Source organism: Megachile rotundata, chromosome 6 (genome assembly GCF_050947335.1).
Source record: "Megachile rotundata isolate GNS110a chromosome 6, iyMegRotu1, whole genome shotgun sequence".
Lineage (NCBI taxonomy): Eukaryota > Metazoa > Arthropoda > Insecta > Hymenoptera > Megachilidae > Megachile > Megachile rotundata.
Genome location: NC_134988.1, coordinates 5364342 through 5385004, shown reverse-complemented (window position 1 = coordinate 5385004; position 20663 = coordinate 5364342). Strand labels below are relative to the sequence as shown.

The window sequence follows — 20663 nt, the reverse complement described above, 5'->3', positions numbered from 1 at the left end:
TTTAATTTCAAGTAAGTAATTTTTAATGTTTCATTTCTCTCTTAATTACTTTTCTCTGTTCCAGATTTTTATTTTATGTTAGTAATTCATATGTGTTTTAATTACATTTATATGTTTTAGGTTTTAATTTTATTTAATTAATGAAATAATTTATATTTCTGATATTTGTAATATTTATCTATTTCAGATTTTTATTTTAATTAAGTTATTGAATTCTTCGCGAATATGTTCTTATTTCATTTGCATGTTTCCCTCGAGTCGACTCGAATTGTATTTCATTTTTACCGAAAATGTACTAATTTTGTATCTGTTTTCTCCTTTCGCATATTTCTATCTATTACAGCATAGGTAATCCAAGACTACCACCGCGGGATATCACCTATGCGTGCGTTAATTTTAAGTTAATAGTTTGCGCAAAATATTGTAAAACATTGTAATATGGATGAATGCATGTGTGTAATACGTATACGCGAAGATTGAAGACATCAATCATCGAGGTATCATCGAGGGATGCGTGCGTTAATTTTAAGTTAATTTTATGCGTGCGTTAGTTTTAAGTAAAGTATGCTCGTGAGCGGACGGGCGGATCGGTCGGGTCCCTGTAAGTGCCTCTCATTCTAACTTGCACTCATCTTTGCAATTCTCAATCTTTGTACGCGTTAGCTTGTAGTATACCCAGCTATTTTTTGTCAATCGTTCCGAACCCAAGCGGATCATTGGGGGTTCATAGCGCTGTGAACACGCGGCAGAGGTAAGCTGCAAGTGCTGGTGTAGTGCCAGGGACACATCTCTGCGGGGCCGATCGATTGATGTACCATCTCGATCTGCCGCCTCACGGTGTGGGTTTCCTCTCTGTGGTCAGCCTTACTTCAAACGTAAACGAGGAGAAATGAGAAACCCTCCGCAGATGTGTCACTCGTTCTTGCCAGTATTTTCGGTTCATCTCTATCTCGTGGTTCACGTAAGCTATTATGCGACTACCCTTTGACCCATGAAGGCGAGGTTCACTTGGCGAAAAATACTGATCCACCTTTTAGTAGAAAGTCCTTTTAACTTTCTTTTCTTTTAGTAGAAAGTTCTTCTAACTTTCTTCCCTTCCCCTTGCTTTTTTTACGTCGTTATAGTTCATATGAATGCAATCTTAGAATGAGAGGTACGCGTGCGTTTAGAATAAGTATGTTAATAAGAGTGTGAGCGTGGAATCCCATGAAGAGCGTATTAAATTTTAAGATGTACAGCATGCGTGCGTGCGATACAATGGTAAAGAACTTGTATATTTTTGCGAGCCAACGGGCTAAGTAGAGTCAGTACTCATTTATTCTTCCGATAAATAAGGTAGTTGCAATTGGAGGGTGGTAGAGATTTGGAGTTAGGATGGGTCACCGTCGTCGCCACCTCCACGTGGTGTGGCCTGGTAATCGATATCGTTTTCTAAATATGTTTCATAAAATGAACTTTAGAAAACGATATCGAGCTAAGAGCTCCGATTTACTATTAAATTATAATTCTATTTATTCCACAAAATTTTCTTTCATGCAAGTGTTTTGGACGGAAGACATGTGCGATTTGTTTGATTTAAATTTCCCGCTCGTTTGTGCAACCAATTTAAACGTACAGTGTTTTCCAGAGATCGAAGGTACCGACAGAGTGTTGCCTCTGGTTTACTCTGTGACAATACTGTGTCTTGTCGGTAATATAGGGCATAACAATGAAATGTCTTCCGACGAAAAGCCAATCGATAATTGTTTGGTAAAATCAAAACATTTTGAAGCTAATTAGTCTTGCACTTCGATGCAATTTAATGCATATTATAGTCAATTAAGGCAATAAAATCAGTATTAATTGAATTTTTACCTAAATGGAACAAGTCTCTCTCAAATGGCGCTGTCTCTCCTGCGAACAATTCTTGTTTCGTTAACTTCGCATTTGATCGCTAGATGGCGTCATCTGCTCCATTTTCAAAAAGCCCGCGTGAAAATATGTATTTTGCAATAAGTTTGAATTCTAAAATGCTTTCAACTTTTTAAATTAATTATTTTATAATAAATTATAACCTTTTATATTTTGTTTACATACTAGATCGTTACAGCACTTGCGCTATAAATATAAACTTCAATTATAAAAAACATTAACTTACGTTCTGATGTAGTTCCTTGAATCACCTTTCTGAAATGTAAAGTGCGCAATAAAACAGCATTAAAATGAGATGTAGAATTACATTGATATATATATATATATATAATAAGATTTTAAATTATTAGCAGTATTTTTAATGAAGTTCCATTTATTTAATTTCGGGGCATGTTTTCGGTGCACAAATACATAACGCTGTTTGAACATGTTATACGTCGAATTTCATCGTGTATCTACTTCTTGTACGAGTTGTAAAGGCGTTGTGTTCACAGTAATGAAAGTCCGTGCTTTCATTCAATTTTCCCCATTGCACGTTTGTGGGGAAAAGAATCGAACTATATTTCCGCGTTACGAATCATGTCGTGTTGAGTAAAATTCTTCATAGCAGATTTCACTGACAACTGTAATCAATAAACAAAATGTAAATTATTAATTTTTAATCTAACAATAATTTTGTTATATTGTAACTATTACGGGTTAAAGAAAAATGATTTTATTTAACAGTTTAAACATTTCAACACATAAATTAAAACTGTGTTTATTTAAAAATTATAAATATATGTAAAAATTCATGGTAAGCTTGAATATTTGTGATACACAGAATATTAAAAAGCATTCAGAGCATAATTATAAATCCAATGATTAATCTTTCAATTTACATTTATTAAAACTTTTTTAATCCACCATCTGTTCTTTTAACGTCCTAAATCAATTTCTTTTAACATACTACATAATTCTATATATATAATCCACAATATCCATCACTTATTTATGAATATCAATATCTGATTACAATTATATGAGAAAAGAAAATTGTCAGGTCATTTCCTAAACTTTTGAAATGACCTAATATAAAAATAATTTACCTACCTAGACCTGGAGTGCTATCACCCGTCAGCCATCAAATTCATCTTCTTTGAGTAATATACAGAATGGATTCACTTCTTCGATGAAGGACATTCTGTTTTCAACTAAGGAGAAATTGCACTACTTGTTCATCCACCAAATGAACGAAGCCACCACGATGTTCCAGAGTATAGTACTATTTAAAGACAATTTTATTGGGAGCAACTAAATAAAATGTAGGGCAATATATATACTTTTTGCGCTTTTATCTTACCATTTATTATCAGTTCTTCTGCTAGCGTTGCCCTCGTTCCACGAGTTGAAGCAAGTTTTACACATCACCGACATTATGCAGGCTCTTCATCAATCTACCGACTCAGTGTGGTATTTTTTGAATTATTTTGTTTAAACTTTAGATTCTTGCGGTTGTTGAATTCATCTGGAAAACCGTTTTTGTATAATATAAAAAAAATAGGAATAATGTTTATTTCAAATTTTGTTATCGTTTGTAAAAAGAACAATAAAATAACTTTCATTTTACTATATTTTTAATTACAAACATTTTTCGATTGTATAGGATTCATAGGTGATTTTGAGTCTGTTGCAATGATTTCTATTACCAGATCTAATGACTTCTGTATTTCCAGATACAATTATTTATTTAATTTCTATAAATAGTAAAACTCAAGAAAATGACCATAACTTGTTTTTGCTACTTACAAAAATGAACCTAATAAACGGGTACTACTATTATGAAAGTTAACAACAATGATAAATGTACCTATATGGTATATCCTAACTAGTTGTCGTCAAAAATGTACACAATCCACATCTTACAGGGATTTAAAAAATAGCATCTCTTAATGTTAAGTCAATCTTAATTACAATTATACTTGATTTGTTTACTTAACAACATGTACAATACCATCACCTTGGTGTAGCTACTTACATGCCAGTTTTATGTTATCAAAATTTAGTCACTGTCCACCAAGACAAATTGTCAAGTATACAAAAATAACATTTACAAGCTATGTTTCGTTATGCTCAGGTTTAGTCAATAAACGAAGGTTGAAACAAAAAACTTTATTTCACATTTTTTCAATGCCCTATCAAATAATTATTTTAAATCACGCTCCATAAGGAGCAATCGCATGTTGGGGTTACATTGCAATGATAGTACATTGGCCATGTGAAGTTTGGTATACTAGATGGTAATATTACTGGCACAAAACATGGGAAACTCTGTTAAAAGTATAAATCCAATCATTAGTTTTTTCCAATCTATTTTCTTGAAAACCAAACTGCTCAAAAAAAAAATTGTATGGAATATAATTTTTGGTTGTACTATCATTTTGAATGCGCCCTTTTTTATTATGGTACAAGAATATTTTTTATGCAACAATATGATGCACTACATAATACAAATATTTAAAAAACATAATATATGTTTTACATAAACATAGAGTAATAACAACTAGAATTCAATATGAAACAGTAGTAAATTGCAAAAGAATGCAACGAATTACAAACTATGTTACTAATTAAAAAACGAGGACAGAATATTTTAGTTCTACGGTGGAAATGAATTTATTCATACTTACAAGAAACTTAACTTTTTAAACTTTCTAAAATGTTGCGATACAAATAATTTACGAGTGATAAAAATATATTTATTATTTTTTTATTATAACTGTAGGTTAAAACCATAATCTTTTTATTGGTAAATAGATTATTCTGAAATTTTAAAAATATAATTTAGTAGATTTGATATAATTCATTTTATATTTATCTGTATTACATACCTTATTATATTGAACGTGACATTTGACAATGTCACATGAATTATCACACATCGATTTGTATGTCACTGTCTTCAGCTTCGCTTTCAGTACTAATCATAGCATCTTCTCCCACTAACAAGGCTGCAGGCAGATTTTGCGGTACATTATCAATATCTAATCTGGGAGTTGAATAGACATTTAATACTTGAATTGTTGTTGGAGAAGTTGAAAGACATTGCGGTACCGATCCTAAAGGATCTGAATGTAATGTATCACAATCCAAAGAAGTTGATAATTGTAACTGTAAATTATGTAACTCAGGTATGTGTGGTCGGATCTATAACATAATGTTAAATATTTTACAAAAATCAAGTTTACTTAAAATAATTATTTCATTGCATAAATGCTACCTTTAATCCATCCGCTGTATGAGGATTTCTACAACCTCTGCATCTACATTCGACACAAGGTTTACTTTCAACGTAACAAGGACAACGTTGACCACAACATGTTAATTTTCCAGGTATTGCTGTAGCATTGCCACATCTGCATCCTTTTCTTTTACTCCGTGCAGAACTTGATCTTGGCTTTTTAAAGCCTGAGGACTGTTTGGAACAGAATACATTATTTTAATTTTACTTATTATGAAAGCGAAAAAAGTAAAGATTATAGATTAATGCAGACATAAACAAACACTTCATAAAAACATATTATGAATTATTACATAACTAAATGTAATATTGTTATCTGCATTAATCTCATTATGGGACCTAGCAAAATACATGTTCAAATTTATTTAAATCTAGTGTTAGTAACAAAAGCTATTAAACATTGTTAATCAATATAAGCCACTATAAATTGTTAATTGTTATACAAATCTAAAAATATGATTGTACCTTACAAGTAATATTAACGAGGATGCACATCATTTAGCATTTAAATAAAAATTATATATAGCAGAACGCGAACTTCCTGTAAGGCACAAAATTAACCGAATATCTATTGAAATTACTTTGCTGCCCTTTGAAGATCTTTTCTGAGAGGGGGTCCCATATTTAAAGTGGGTAGATGGAATACATTTTACCCCTCCTACAGAGCTGTGTGGATTTCCATCCGTATCCCGTTGCCCAATGTCTGCATCATCTGCAGCAGCTGCTTTCCGTTTTATAGTTATTTTGTTACCAGAACCAGCATACATCACAGAATATATTGAAGATCCATTCGATACAGTACGTATAGCAGGTGATTCTATGTAATAAATAAATATATTTTATCGAATAAAATGTTATAAACATAAAAATATACACAAGGTTTATTAACATTGGACCAAACTTTAGTCCCAGGTGAAACATTTTCTCTCTAAACATTGGCAACTGCCTGTATTATTTGTACATATCTTTTATAGGCATTTATAAAATACTTTTGATCACAATAATTCATTTTATTAAATTTATAACCAAATACTAAGATATAAAAATAATAAATAATATTAACGAGAAGTAATTTATATTAAATATGAAAATTCTGTGCTTGTTATTAACAAATCTATTTGATATTAGTGAGTTAATGGAAGATAACTAATCATTTTTTATGTAATATTTCAATTCTGTTGACATTCTCTTTAGGCTCATAATTTGTTTAATACATATCAGTTACATCGAAAAAATATCCTTAATGTATATCAAGTGACAATTGGTAAATAAAAAATGAATGACTTTGATGAACACGTTTAGAAATTTAAATTACTCCTGAAGATAAAATTAATACTCTTGCTATCTTACTAAATCAACAACATATACCCTATTTATATGTCCATAAAAATAACATATGTCTGATATATATATATGAATTATGATCTATGTGTGGATATGAAGACATATGAATATAGAGTAAATTAATCCCTATAGACTGAATGTTAAAAGAATTAAAAGTAGTAGCAGCAGCTCTGGGAATCAATCTCAAAAAATGAGCGACTAACATAAGGATTTGAAAACAAACAAATATCAACTAACATAGTCATAGCTCAGAATCATGTATATGCATACAATAACACAGAGCATAGTACAAAGATACCTGAACCTAAATGACTGCTATGTTAATTGATACTACTATGCCATACATTTGTTTACTTTTTTTTTGGTTCGTTTTTTAAGACTAACTCTTAAAATTGTGATCACTTATTATGACTATTTGACTTCACTCTTTCATTATCAATCGTGAAGGAGGTTACAGTAGTTTCTTTACAATGAAAATTCATTTATTTACTTAAGAAAGATAATATAATATAAGAAAATGATATTATACTATACCAGGTAAACTTTGCGATATTGCTTCAGAACTTTGCATAGTATTTCCTTGCGTTTGGGTTGAGGTAGTACTTGTATAAACACACGGTAAAATGCTATACGCAGATTTTGATAGACCAGCGGTACTCTTAAATTCATCTTTGAAGCCCGAACCTTCTTGTATAAGTTCCATAAGGCTCGTAGCACCGATTGCTGATGAACCATTACCTGTTTTGTTAGACGACACTGAAAGTATCAAACTTCGATAGATGTTTGTGTTCGTCAAATATTCACATAGTTTCTTATAACACTGTAACAGTATTCGTAATTGAACATTTTCGACATATTTGTCATAATCCTTGCACCAACCACACGAAGGTTTAAGCTTTTTACGTCCACCTCTACAGCCACGACACACATGATGTTGACAATTAGTTTCCGTCGGTGTATGAGGTTCGATTAATAAATTTGAGCACACAGTACAACTCAGGCTTTGCCGTAAGTATGGAACTAGCCTGTATAAATCTGTCCACGAGTTTGGATCATCAGCATCCGCTTGTAAAACTAATCGACACGTTGATACATAAAGGCTCGTGGCATTCATTTTTTTTTAAGTTTTTCACGGGCAATATATATATATACATATATGTATATATATACATACATACAATCATGCACACACACACACACCTCCATATATACATATACATATATATATAATTATACAAGAAAGTTAATTAAACAAAGTAATAATACACGTATAACATAATCATTACACACAAACAAAACATCAGCCATATTTAATTTCTTATCATTTAGTACTTGCAGAGGGCTCTTTGCGTCGCTTCGATCAAAAAGTATTGCTAGATGGGAAAGTCATATGCTCGTAAAGCTTTTTCTTTTGAAATTATGTAATATTGTTTACACATAGCAAGTTAATATTAAATACTTTTTCTAAGTTAATGATATTAATATTATTTGGGAAGAGACGCATTATCTTTATTATTTGCTGAAATAATAAATCGTGCACAGTTTGCGCAATCCAACTAACTTCAGTAAGTTCCCCACCAAGTAAAATCGTTTCACTATTATGCACTTCTTAGTCCGCCGGCAATATACATGGTGGACAAAAATATGTGAACGTGGAGAAAAGATAATGTAAAACAAACTTAATAATGTGGCATCAGCTTTCAAAATCTTGGATTTCCAAATTGTTAAATTTCCAAATTTATTAATGTCTAAACAAACTCTAAATTTTATAAAATTTCTAAATTTCAAAATAAAAGATCGCTAGGTATGTACGTTTGGCGTCACAAGAATCACTAAAACGCATGCCCGTTGCTCTTAGTTACGGATCACGCTAGACCAAGTACAGCTGACATGCGCAGATTATATTAAAATTCGTTGGATGATGAAACCGTTCTCTCATTGAATGAATATTTACTATTTTTTATATCATTTTATATATAGCAACTAAGTGTTTAAATAAATATAATTGCATTCAACTGTAAGAATATGTAATATTTTGTTTATTTGACAACATAATGATATTTACGAATAAAATGTATATGATGCATATCTTTTATCTTTTTTGTTATTTATGGTCATTCAGCGTCACCAAAACGTGAAGATATGTGTATTTCTTGTAGTTGCTCGTTTCTTTAATGAAAAGTGTATCAAAAATATAAATATTTCTGAAAGTATTAGAATATACACTTTTACGATAATGTCTAATTGTAACATTGTTAAAAGCATGTTTTGAAGGGTATTAAAAGTGTAAATAATTAAGGATTACGACTTTCAATTTTTGTAAGCAACGCAAAATTTTATGCATTTGTTGTAAGGTTTTGTATTATTTTTTATTAAATTCGATTAAACTTTATTTTTGTATATGAATGTTATCTTTATGTTTCATACTTTTTTTCCTAAACAATTTAGTGGTATAAATTTTCTATCAATATTTCAGGTTAAATTATTTACAAATGGCAGATAAAGCTATTATGAAGGTATAATTATATACATTTATCTTATGATTTAACTGAAGTTTGATACTTTTATCTGATGATCGCTTCAAATAGTAATTATTTCAAATATATAGCAAATTGCAGAACAAAAGCTTAAAGCATTTTCTATTGGCACAATGGGTAAGAGACCATTAAGTAAAAAAGAATTAGAAGAACAACGTAAAAAAGAACAAGAACAGGCTGCAGCTCAAGTATGTAATGTGTAATAAGTTAAAAATAAATTGTGTAGAACATGATATGTATAGTGTGAACTATGTATATAAATGCTAGTAATATATGAATTTGTATTGTGTACATAGGCTTTTGAAGAATTTGTAGCCACTTTTCAAGAAACACCTAATAAAACAACAAGCAAAGTTTGGGTAAAAGCAGGCACTTATGATGCAGGAAAACGACGTAAGAATCTTATTATATTACTTTAGGTTATTGAACATATATTTACTTTTGCTTCGTGAATATTTTTTAACAGAGGAAGATACAAGGGAAAAGGGGAAACTTTATAAGCCTCAGTCAAAGATATCGGAGCTTGTTGATAACAGGTCATCAGCTGAACAAGCTCAAGAATATGCAAGGCTATTGGGATCAAATGAAAGAAAATTGGATAGATTGGGGAAAAAGAAAAAAGAAAGTGAAAAGAAGAAAAGTAATCTTGAATTATTTAAAGAAGAGTTAAAAATGATTCAGGAAGAAAGAGAAGAACGTCATAAATATAAAGGTGTTGTGAAAACTGTTATTTCTACCCAATCAGAAGATCCAATGTTAGCGGCTCTAAAATGTGTTGAAGGTAACAAATTTTCAACATTGAGGTTATTAAATATAATTTTCCTCCATTACAGTAGCTAAATTATGAATTGTATAAAGAGTCAATTAGTTCTTATTCTTAAAATCAAACTATGTTAGGTGGCACATCCTCATATCCCGATCCACGAAAAATTAATCTGTGTAACCTTATTGATGATCCACGATTCCTAGCCCTGATGTATGAGGGTAAACAGTGCCCTTTTTACTAGTGTTCACTGCTGATTTACCTAATATTAATGTTACATTGTAAATATAAAAACATTGTCTTTTGTAGATGGATCATTTGATAATGGTGATCCTAATACAACTAATCTGTATTTGGGAAATTTAAACCCAAAGGTACAAATTAATTTTAAATGCTTATATATGATTGTATTAAATGTACAGAGTATTATACCTAATCAGATTGTCTTGAATATTGGTAATAGATTACAGAACAACAATTAATGGAAATATTTGGAAAGTATGGGCCATTAGCTAGTATCAAAATTATGTGGCCACGTAGCGATGAAGAGAAAGCTAGGCAAAGAAATTGTGGCTTTGTTGCATTCATGAGCCGTAAAGACGGAGAACGAGCTTTAAAAAATTTAAACGGTAAGAAAGTGGTTAAAGTGTTTTAAAAATTGCAGAATATATTTTGAGAACATTATCATTTCTGTCATACTATGATGAAACAGGTCGTGATATAATGCAGTATGAGATGAAATTAGGCTGGGGAAAAAGTGTTCCCATTCCCCCTTATCCCATTTATATTCCACCTGCTTTGATGGAAATTACGCAGCCACCGCCTCCATCTGGTCTTCCATTTAATGCTCAACCGCACCGTCGTGACAGACATAAGGTACACGAGAAACTTGTTTATACAAAATTTGAGTAAGTTACACATATATTTTTTTAATATCATCTCAGGTACCTCGTATTCGTAATCTACAGTCAGCTGATCCTAAGGAAAAGGAAAACTTTGAGAAGGTAAAAGTTTGTATTAATAAAACATGATTCTAAGTGTATTGTGTAAGCAAAATTTAATAATGCAAATTATTACAGATTTTACAGAATGCTGTTGTTAAAGTGGTTATACCAACAGAAAGGTGCAGTAATTTTAATTGTCATCGCCATACTTTACAGAATATATGTTAAATGATTATAAAAATTGTTGCAGAAATCTGGTTATGTTAATACACAGAATGGTAGAATTTGTAATTCGAGAGGGTCCAATGTTTGAAGCAATGATAATGAATAGAGAACTAAACAATCCAATGTTTAGGTTTGTTTTAATTTTAGTTCTTTTCAAATATATTATTCATTTAACAAATGAATGAATGTCAGAACGAATTCCAATAATAATCTTTGTATTCTAGATTTTTATTTGAAAATTATTCTCCTGCACATATCTACTATCGATGGAAATTGTATTCCATATTACAAGGCGATGGACAAAAAGAATGGCGTACTGAAGATTTTAGAATGTTTAAAGGGGGCAGTGTGTGGAGACCACCACCTATTAATCCATGGACTCAGGGAATGCCTGATGAATTAATTGAGATGGAGGAAAGACAAGAACCGAGAAGAGGAAGTTTGTCCAACAGGTGTTACGAATGAACGTTAATATTTCATCAATTTAATTCAGCATTGTCCAAATTTTCAAAAATATTTCCTTATAGTCAACGAGATCGATTAGAAGATTTATTGCGAAACATATCGCCTGAAAGGATAAAAGTAGCAGAAGCCATGGTATTTTGTATAGAACATGCTGAAGCAGCGGAAGAAATTTGTGATTGCATTTCAGAGTCATTGTCGATATTACAAACACCTGTTAATAAGAAAATTGCGAGATTATATCTTATATCTGATATATTACATAATTGTGGTGTTAAAGTGAATAATGCTACTATTTATCGAAAAGCGTAAGTTATTTTGAAATATATTCAATTCTAAGTGTATTTAATGCGGTTTGTATTAATGTGCTTGTGAAATAGGTTTGAAACCAGACTTTTGGATATATTTAATGAAGTTCATCAAGCTTACAAACAGTTTGATAGTAGATTAAAAGCTGAAGGATTTAAAGTGCGTGTAATGAGAATGTTTAGGGCATGGGAAGATTGGGCAGTTTATCCGCGAGATTTTCTCGTTAAATTACAAAATACTTTTCTTGGTCTTGTTCTGGTAAATTTGACTTTCCATTTCATAACTTTTTTCTCATTTAAGGTATTAAATATTAAAGCAAAATGATTCAATTGTTTTAGGTAGATGAACCTGAACAAGAAAATGATGAAGACATCGATGGAGCACCTTTATCGGATGTAGATGGTGACGGCGGAGAAGATTTGGATGGAGTACCATTAGACGGAGCCGCTTTACTTAAAGGCGCCATGAAACATGGTTTAACACCACAAACAACATCCAATTATGACGACATTGATGGAGTTCCTAGTAAGAATGTTTTGCATTAAATATAAAATTTATTATGGCATTTTACATGTATTTTGTATGTTCATGTTTACAGTGGATGAAGATATAGATGGTATTCCAATGGATGAAGATGATTCTTCGAGCTTGCGAAATAAGGAGGATGAAAAGAAACCATCAATCCCTGCAGGTTTTGTACCATCACGTTGGGAAACTGTTGATCCTGATCAGGTTGAAATAATTATTTTCTAACTGCTATATATGCATTCTTCTGTTTTCTCAAATAATAGTGTTCTTCCGTTAGGTTGAAGCACAAGCTATGACAACTAGTAAATGGGAAGAGTTAGGTCAGAATGATGATTCAAATTCTCAAGATACTAGTATGGATTCAAGGTAATGATGCAAATTCTTGAATTATATGAAATGTAGTTCATTATCTATTTATTTGATTTCATAGCGGTAGAGATTATAACGAAGAAAGAAGAAGTAGACTTCGTGAAATTGAGGTTAAGATAATGCAATATCAAGATGAATTAGAAAGCGGCAGAAGGGCATTGAAATCTGGAATGACAATTCAAGGACAGGTAGAACATTATAGAAAAAAACTAATAAGAAAGGTGATACTTTTTTGTTATTTAAAAGTGTCCTAAACTAAAAAAATCTAGAATGAAAAATTTTGTTATAGAGCGAGAGAGAACTGAAAGATGCAAAAAGTGAGGAGCGTGATGACGACAGGCGAAGAGAAAAGAAACGAAGCACAACTCCAGAATCTCCAAGTCATTATAGAGATCGAAGACGTACCTCAACGAGTCCATCGTCTAAAAGCAATAGATATCGGTAAATATAGTTTTTTTGTATATATTACATATTTTTTTTAAAAAAAGGGAGTTGAATAAAAAATATCCCTTTACTATTCTTAAATTTTTTATATTTTAATATATAATGCGACCTACCCAGAAGTCTGCTCACAATTCACACTTTGGGAATCTGCATTCGAATATACGTTTAAAGCTATTATATACCTTCATGCATGATGCTGAAATATTCTGATATAAAAGACTTTGATATCAGACCTTTAATGAAGCCTCGTATGATTCTAATAAAATCTTGCTACTGTTCAGATAGTATTTAGTATAACGTATAGTTCTATTATTTACATTTCAAGAATATATAAGATACATGTTTTTAGATCCCGTAGCAGATCACCACGTGGTAAACGTAGATCACGATCTCCATACAAAAAAAGAGTTCCAGTCACACCATCACCACCACGTATCCGACGAACCCCATCGCCTTCTTTTTCATCTAGAGTATCTCGGAGATCTCCAATTAGTGAACGAAGCGATAGAAAGAGAAGAGCAAGGTCGCCATCGTTATCTCCACCACCTCCACCACGTACCTCAAAGCATAGAGCTAATAGTCCGCCTTCTCCATCGTCACGCAAACATAGACATAAACATAAATATTAAGTTATTTTACATCGTATTCTTTATATCGTTAGAAAATAATGAATCTATTGATCTTGTAATACGTACATTTCAATAGGATTATCAGATAATATTATTGTTATAAAGAAATGAATTAATGCAGTACTAATTAAGTATTCAATATTGTGAAATATTTTTATCTGGTTTATAAATACTCCGATATTTCCTTTTTGTTTTAGAATTTCTTATAACCTAATTTGTTTCTTCTGTGCATACTTGCATACAACAAATATATGAAAAGAATTTACCGATGAAATTTGTAATTGTTACAAGCATAAGGATTTTGTTTATACGTGTAAATTGAATTGTACTCTATTATTAGCATATAATTGCATTGGAAATTATTAAAATATTGTACAGATATGAAACTGAGATAAAACAGCGTCTTTATTTGTATTATTATATCATGGTGAAATGTTTAACTATAAAATTAAATATAATAATGAGCTTTAATTAGTTTAAGAACCTTTTGCATGAAAACATTACAAAATAAAAAACTTTATAAATAAAAAACTTTCATTAAAATATGTAATTATGTTAAATATTATAATTAATTTAAAAAATTATAAAATACATTGACAGTTTTAACGATAGCATCATTTTTTTTTATAACGCAAATGAATATATTTCTTCAAATTTTAAACAGCTAATCTGAAATAATTAACGAATAAACAGATGCAATGAAATGAATGTTAAAAAACAGTGGTTGTATATAATTATAACATAGGCATAGAGAAAAGCAAACTTAATTATTTTGTTCCCTAAAAAGAAATATATACATTATATATTTATACTTAAATTAAATATTTATTCATAACAAAACGGAGTATATAGGAACATAATAAATATATAGGTAACTACTTTTATTTGTTAAAATTATTTTTAGAACTGTCACTGACCTTATTGGAATCATCATTCTTTTGATTTGACATATTTTCAATGTTTGATACATTAACATTATACATTTTAATGTCATTTTTGTTATCTACATGGTCTGCTTTTATTTTATCATTAACTTTTGTTTTGATTGTAAGTCCTGCTACTGTATCCACTGACTCTGTACGTAAAAAACTGCACTTAATTAATTATATATATACACACACTTGCTACGTACTTTGTTTACATAAAGCTGTATAAAATTAATAGATCCTCCATGCTCGTTAAGAGTCATTCAATTTTTATTATCAAATCTTTGGTTACTATTATTATTAATTATATATAAAGTCCTGTTTATTTTTCTTTTTGCACCAATAGAAATTACTTTTATCATTTACTTTTACATACTTTACATACACTGTATATTTCAAAATATCACAACAAACTAACATATTTTTGGTTCTCTTCAATATGCTATTTAGGTTCTAGCTTTCCATATTTAGCTTCAAGTTTAGCAATCAATTCAGAATCATCAAAATTTTCCTCCTCCTCCTCTTCCTCCTCCTCCTCCTCCTCCTCCTCTTCCTCCTCCTCCTCTTCTTCTTCTTCTTCTTCTTCCACCTCTGATTCTATCTCTTCCTCCTCTGTACCATATTCCTGCTGCTGATTTGATTCAATTTCTATCTCCTCTTCATTCTCTGGTTTTATACTTCTCTTATATTCCTTTGTTTTCTCTTTTACATCTTTTCTTATTATCTCCTTTTCCTCATCCTCATCTTCCTCTTCCTCATATTCTTCCTCTTCATATTCTTCTTCTTCTTCCTCCTCCTCTTCCTCTACTTCTTCTTTTTCTGGTTCCTTCTCAACTTTCTTTCTTTCTATGATTTCTTCTTCCTTTTTAAGTTTTTCTTTGTTCTGTTTTTCATCCTTTTCTATTTCTGATATCCTTTTTATTGTTAAAAGTATGTTATCTTCTTTATCTCTTTTTTCAGACTCAATTATTTTAGACTCATTTTCAACAAAGTTAACGTCTAAACACCAAAAAAAAAAGCAGAAGATTAATCAATTTATGAGTTTGATGAATTATAATGTAAATTATTTCTTCTAATTTTGACTTTTCATAGAACATTTCCTTTTGAAGAAGATAAAATTTCAAGACTTGTTTAATATGCATGCACTTGAATACATGTATATTACATTGTTGATAGTATGATTTATTATTATGATATATGAAAATAGTAATGATTATGATGCTATTTATAAAACAAAAGTGTTTTAACATTTACCATGGTTCCATCGTTTCACAAGGACAAAATGTGCAGCAACAACAAGTGCTACACCAACTCCAAACTTCATTGTCACTGTAACCATGAAATGTTTTCTCATTCACCTTTAGAGCTATATTTAAGTGATATAAGTATTCTAACATTCATGTTACAATAAGTAAGATTTACAAGAGCATGGAGGATCACTGTACATTGAAGAAATACAGTATACATCAGTTTTCACTCACCACTAGCAGATTCTTCTTCAATTTCCTCTTCTTCTTCTGGTTTAATATCTACATCATTAACAAACTCTTCAACTTCTACATTTTCTACCTAATATAAAAATGAACATATAGTGAAATGCTATAACTCAAAAAGCAGTTAAGTCATATAAAAACTTTAAATGCATAATTATAAAATGATTTGACATTGATTAATTTTTAGTAAATAAATAAGAAATAAAGTAATTTTATTATAAAGTTACATTAGAACAAATAAGAACAATTGTTTAATGAAATTTTTTTGACCATAGTTTGTAGTTGTCATTAGTTTTACCTCCTCTAAAGGTTCTATATTATCATCAGTAATTTCATTAATACCAGGAATGTCTAAAAACCTCTCATATACATCTTCTTTTGTTGGCATTTCTAATGGATCATCAAACTGGTTATCTTCCTCAGATATCATATCTTTCTCATCCGAATTTCTTTCTTTACTAATACCATAAATTTCTTCCAGTACATCAGTTTCATCAAAACTTTGTGGATTTATTTCTTCTTCTTCTTCCTCTGCTTCTTCTTCTTCATTAGATTTTTCATTCTCATATTGCCATTCTATTTCTGTATAGTGAAAAACAATGACAATGTACTACATTCATACTCTTGTATATATTATGTAATTTACAATTTAATACCTTCTTTATCTTCGGAATCATTATTTTCTTCTTCATTTTCAGCTGCTATTTCCTCCTCCCCCTCCTCCTCCATGCCTTCCTCACTTTCTGCCCCCTCCTCTCCCTCCTCCTCACCCTCCTCTTCGCCCTCCTCCTCATCTTCCTGTTCACCTACTTCATCTTCTTCTTCTTCTTCTTCTTCTTCTTCTCCATCTTCATCTGCCTCATCTTTATCTACTTCTTCGCTTTCTTCTTCATGTTCTTCTTCTTCGGTATCAGCATCCTTTTCTTCTATATTATGATCGTGTTCTTCCACATGTTTCTCACTTTCATGTTTTTCATCGCTCTCCTCTTTATCATATAAAGATAAAGAATCATCCACCCAGCCATCGAAAATAAAGGCCCAACGCGATGATTCCAATGGTGTATCAGCTTATAACATACATTATTTTGTATAAATATAATATATCGCCAGTATTGAAATTAATTTGAAGTTTACTTACTATCTGTTTCACCCCTATGCTCCAAGATGATGATACCAATTAAAGCAACAAGTATTGCCAATATTACAAAAAATATAATGCGAACACACCAATGTCCGCCGGTACTGCTCTCTTTATAAATGTGCAAAGTTATATTGTCTGTTATATTTTCGGAGACAGTTGGCGCAGGGGTGGAGGGTATGACATTGTCTTCCTCATCTGAATATGAATATATAAATAATTACAACATGCATAATTTTCTGTAGTTTGGTATGCCTACAAATTTTATTACAAAATATGTCAAAGTAAAATCGCACTAATTTTCGGTAAAATTATTAAAACATACGATTTTACACGTAAGATAACAAATATTTAAGTATAACATTTCTCTTTTTTAAAGTAGAATATTTTTATGCATTAATATACAATTTCTATATTTAAAAAATATATAAATTATATAAATAAATTAACGGAAAATGTTTGTGAAATAGATAATACAAGTTGATCTATTTTTGAAAGCCAAAAGCAAGGCTGATCAAGTTTCTAAGACCTTATATTTTCTAATTCGAGCAACATTGCTAAATATGCCTTAAAATATCCGAAATATTCGTACTTGACGTGACAATAAACGGGAATAAAATGTTTTCGCAAAGTATTATATATGAATGCGTGTCGCATTTTTTAAGCAAAGTTTAATGTGTATTTAAAAATAGGAGCACATATTTGTACAATTTTATAATAAAAAAATGAGATATTAAAATATCTATTAATAGAATTTAATTATTTTACAGCGTATATAATGTGATACAAACATTGAATATTACATTATCGTATTTAAATACGATTTTAAAAATTAATAATTCGTGGTATTATGACAACGTATGATATAACAGTAGTAAGTTCATACAAAAATAACACGCTAATAAATATATCAATCAAATTTGTGTGTTAAATTATAATTAATGGTCGCAATGTTAAAAATAAAAAATTTTATGAAATTAAAATGAAATAAAAAATTTTAATTATGAGATTAATAATTCATAAACAATGCGTTACACATATAACGTTGTAAGTAAAAAATTTATTAGTTGTTTTACATTGTTTGAAAACGTAAGCAAAGGATCAAAATTATAATATATATATTATTTAAAAAAATAAAAATTAAAAATGGATTTCTATTTATACTTTTTTTAATTAGATCTTCGTACGATTATAGGAAAAACATTTATGTTCGAAACAAAGTAAACATTGTAAAAAATATTTGCGATCTGAGATTTAAAATTATAATATTTTTCGCACACTTCCAATAGTCTACTTTTTTACCCTTTTTACGTTTCTTCTCTTTTCGTTTTCTTGTTTGTACATCCCCGGACATCCTTCACCAGAAAGTGTATCTGTACCTTTTTATTAATAGACGAACACAAAAAAAAGAAATTAAACTCTTCAAAATATCGAACACTGTGCCGCCTCAACAATTATTTGATTTATAATGACTTTAACAAGTGTTGACACAATGTAAAAATCCCTAGGTCTCAAATTGAAAATTTTCTTTCCCAAATTCCGATTATAAATTTTTAGTTCTTATTCCGAAAGAATGTATTTCTTTTGCGCATCTCAGTTAAATTCAGAGTGTTATTTATCCCTAGCCAAGTGCCGATTTACTGCTTACTTCTTGCTTTACAACTATACATACGGTGAACAAAAATTTATGAATTGCTAAAAGAAGCGATGATACAGAAAGTAAAGGAATATATGAAATAAGAGATGACTGAGTATATGCGTTCGGTGTCATGCATGTCGCAATTGCACATGCGTGTTCTTATTAGTTACCAAAAGTATTATAGCTAATCAGAGTCAACATGTGCAGAATAAACAAAATCTTATCTTTCAATAAATACATTCTGTCGTGACAGGTAGTTGTGTATACATACTTTGTTTTTAATTTATTAGAATAAATATATATGCAAATATTAAAATTAAAAACACAAATTCTTTACTGATTAAATGGTGGGTAAATACATTAAAATCAAACTTATGAAGTAATTAATGTAATTAGAATATAAATGTTACTAGTCCAAATATAACATTTAAAATAGCACTATAATTTGACATACAAAATTTTTTTGATTATAAATGTGTATATATACATATATGTATATTCTGCAGTAATTTGTAGTTAATATTTATATTTGCTGTAAAAAAAATATAAGTTATAATGTTAGGTAGTTAAAAATTTCTGCTTATAACAAAAGAAAAGATTAACATAACCTTTTATGTTAAATATTTTATTATTATCTTAATTAACAACGTAAATTATCATATTACAAATTTGCAAATTTTCGTATTCTTTTATAATTTGAATTTTATATAATTTGAGTACTTTCTATAGATATTATCATAATGAAAATTAATAGAAACTTGTTAATAATATTTGTATTTTTACATCTAATCAGTTAGTGAAAGATTTTATTGCAATTCTGCACAGTAATATAAAATTAAATAACATTATGGTACAGTGTACTGTGATCTATATAAATGTACAAATGTTATATTTATATTTAATGATATTTATTTGAAGAAAGAATATTTTAACGTAGTTTATTATTGTCTCATTTAATCATATCAATCTTTCTTTCGAAACAGTTATTTGTTAATTTATTTGCAGATCATTGTACAGAGCATTGTACAATTTTTAAAAATGTAATATAGTTATTAATATTTTTAAAATTCTATACATTTAAATTTTTTAAAAATTAAAAAGTTTCTAGTTAGATTTACATAACATTCACATAAAAGTAAATAAACTTAAAGTTCATTTTGTTTAAAGTTATATTTTTTTTTTATATAACTCTAAAAGTATTTGTTGTAAAAATATTACTACACTGTTGCTGGGCAAGTTTCGAGATTACTATATAAGTATGCAAATAATAATATAAATAAATATATCATAATAATAACATACACGATACATTTATATGTTTCTAAAATAATTACAATTCATTTTGAAGCATTTATATTTTAATACATTTTCTTTTGCTTATTTTTTGATTTGCCAGTGATGTACTGATATGTTTTCTAAGAGTAGTGTTAGAATATTTTTGTTGTTCTTTCATACAAATATCTTTTAATAAATAGTGAGCAATTGTTATGAAATTCATGTCTGTTAACAGATAATATAAATGTTGTTTCTGAAAGACAGTTTGATATTAAATGCCAATTGAATGTTGTATTCTCATATTAGTAGATGAGGATTAACATACATGTTTCTTGAATTAGTTATGCATTTGCAACAGTTACCAAAATGAATGAAATTTAAATTTTAAATATAAATCAACTAAAAAAGCAGTCTTATTTGGGTTAGTAAAATCATGTTTACTATAAC

General features: G+C 29.5%; 3 protein-coding genes across 8 annotated transcripts; 1 reads left to right on the top strand and 2 right to left on the bottom strand.

Annotated features, from left to right (window-relative positions):
* Positions 1-2264: 2264 nt before the first annotated feature.
* Positions 2265-7970, bottom strand: msl-2 (male-specific lethal 2). Of its 3 annotated transcripts, none has more exons than XM_012298471.2 (8): positions 7070-7969; positions 5773-6008; positions 5171-5365; positions 4782-5097; positions 4581-4713; positions 3254-3418; positions 3004-3175; positions 2265-2534 (listed from the first exon to the last, which is right to left on the bottom strand). In XM_012298471.2, exons 1-4 carry the CDS (start codon positions 7647-7649, stop codon positions 4825-4827), a joined length of 1284 nt encoding a protein of 427 aa, XP_012153861.1. In that variant the 5' UTR covers positions 7650-7969; the 3' UTR covers positions 2265-2534; positions 3004-3175; positions 3254-3418; positions 4581-4713; positions 4782-4824. The 3 variants fall into 3 exon arrangements, with proteins under 3 accessions (XP_012153861.1, XP_003700269.1, XP_003700268.1); XM_003700221.3 differs by having other exon boundaries at positions 5845-6008; XM_003700220.3 differs by lacking the exon at positions 4581-4713 and having other exon boundaries at positions 7070-7970.
* Positions 7971-8644: 674 nt separating this feature from the next.
* Positions 8645-13929, top strand: LOC100876856 (U2 snRNP-associated SURP motif-containing protein). Of its 4 annotated transcripts, none has more exons than XM_076532685.1 (20): positions 8645-8884; positions 9012-9051; positions 9144-9260; positions 9369-9465; positions 9539-9853; positions 10145-10209; positions 10299-10464; positions 10548-10711; positions 10780-10839; positions 10915-10958; positions 11030-11134; positions 11229-11456; positions 11532-11774; positions 11847-12033; positions 12114-12300; positions 12374-12507; positions 12581-12669; positions 12734-12860; positions 12962-13113; positions 13466-13929. In XM_076532685.1, the coding sequence occupies exons 1-20, from the start codon at positions 8874-8876 to the stop codon at positions 13743-13745; spliced, it is 2811 nt and encodes a 936-aa protein (XP_076388800.1). In that variant the 5' UTR covers positions 8645-8873; the 3' UTR covers positions 13746-13929. The 4 variants fall into 4 exon arrangements, with proteins under 4 accessions (XP_076388800.1, XP_012153854.1, XP_012153856.1 ...); XM_012298464.2 differs by having other exon boundaries at positions 12734-12893; XM_012298466.2 differs by having other exon boundaries at positions 8646-8854; positions 12734-12893.
* Positions 13930-14611: 682 nt separating this feature from the next.
* LOC100882460 (uncharacterized) lies at positions 14612-19054 on the bottom strand. Its single transcript, XM_076532697.1, has 7 exons — positions 18605-19054; positions 17303-17500; positions 16821-17231; positions 16463-16746; positions 16153-16240; positions 15926-16000; positions 14612-15670 (listed from the first exon to the last, which is right to left on the bottom strand). The coding sequence occupies exons 1-7, from the start codon at positions 18654-18656 to the stop codon at positions 15114-15116; spliced, it is 1665 nt and encodes a 554-aa protein (XP_076388812.1). The 5' UTR covers positions 18657-19054; the 3' UTR covers positions 14612-15113.
* Between the last annotated feature and the right edge of the window lie 1609 nt (positions 19055-20663).

What these genes read in the sequence shown, in the direction of transcription:
- msl-2 (XM_003700220.3), bottom strand. Translation starts at nt 7,649, where the DNA reads ATGAATGCCACGAGCCTTTATGTATCAACGTGTCGATTAGTTTTACAA. An exon ending in AATATCGCAAAGTTTACCTG is followed by an intron (nt 6,009 to 7,069) that starts GTATAGTATAAT and finishes TTTATTACATAG; the next exon opens with AATCACCTGCTATACGTACT. An exon ending in GATCTTCAAAGGGCAGCAAA is followed by an intron (nt 5,366 to 5,772) that starts GTAATTTCAATA and finishes TGTTCCAAACAG; the next exon opens with TCCTCAGGCTTTAAAAAGCC.
- LOC100876856 (XM_012298464.2), top strand. An exon ending in TTATGATGCAGGAAAACGAC is followed by an intron (nt 9,466 to 9,538) that starts GTAAGAATCTTA and finishes ATTTTTTAACAG; the next exon opens with AGGAAGATACAAGGGAAAAG. An exon ending in GGCTCTAAAATGTGTTGAAG is followed by an intron (nt 9,854 to 10,144) that starts GTAACAAATTTT and finishes TGTCTTTTGTAG; the next exon opens with ATGGATCATTTGATAATGGT.
- LOC100882460 (XM_076532697.1), bottom strand. Translation starts at nt 18,656, where the DNA reads ATGTCCGGGGATGTACAAACAAGAAAACGAAAAGAGAAGAAACGTAAA. An exon ending in GCATAGGGGTGAAACAGATA is followed by an intron (nt 17,232 to 17,302) that starts GTAAGTAAACTT and finishes GTATGTTATAAG; the next exon opens with CTGATACACCATTGGAATCA. An exon ending in TGTGAAACGATGGAACCATG is followed by an intron (nt 15,671 to 15,925) that starts GTAAATGTTAAA and finishes TTTGGTGTTTAG; the next exon opens with ACGTTAACTTTGTTGAAAAT.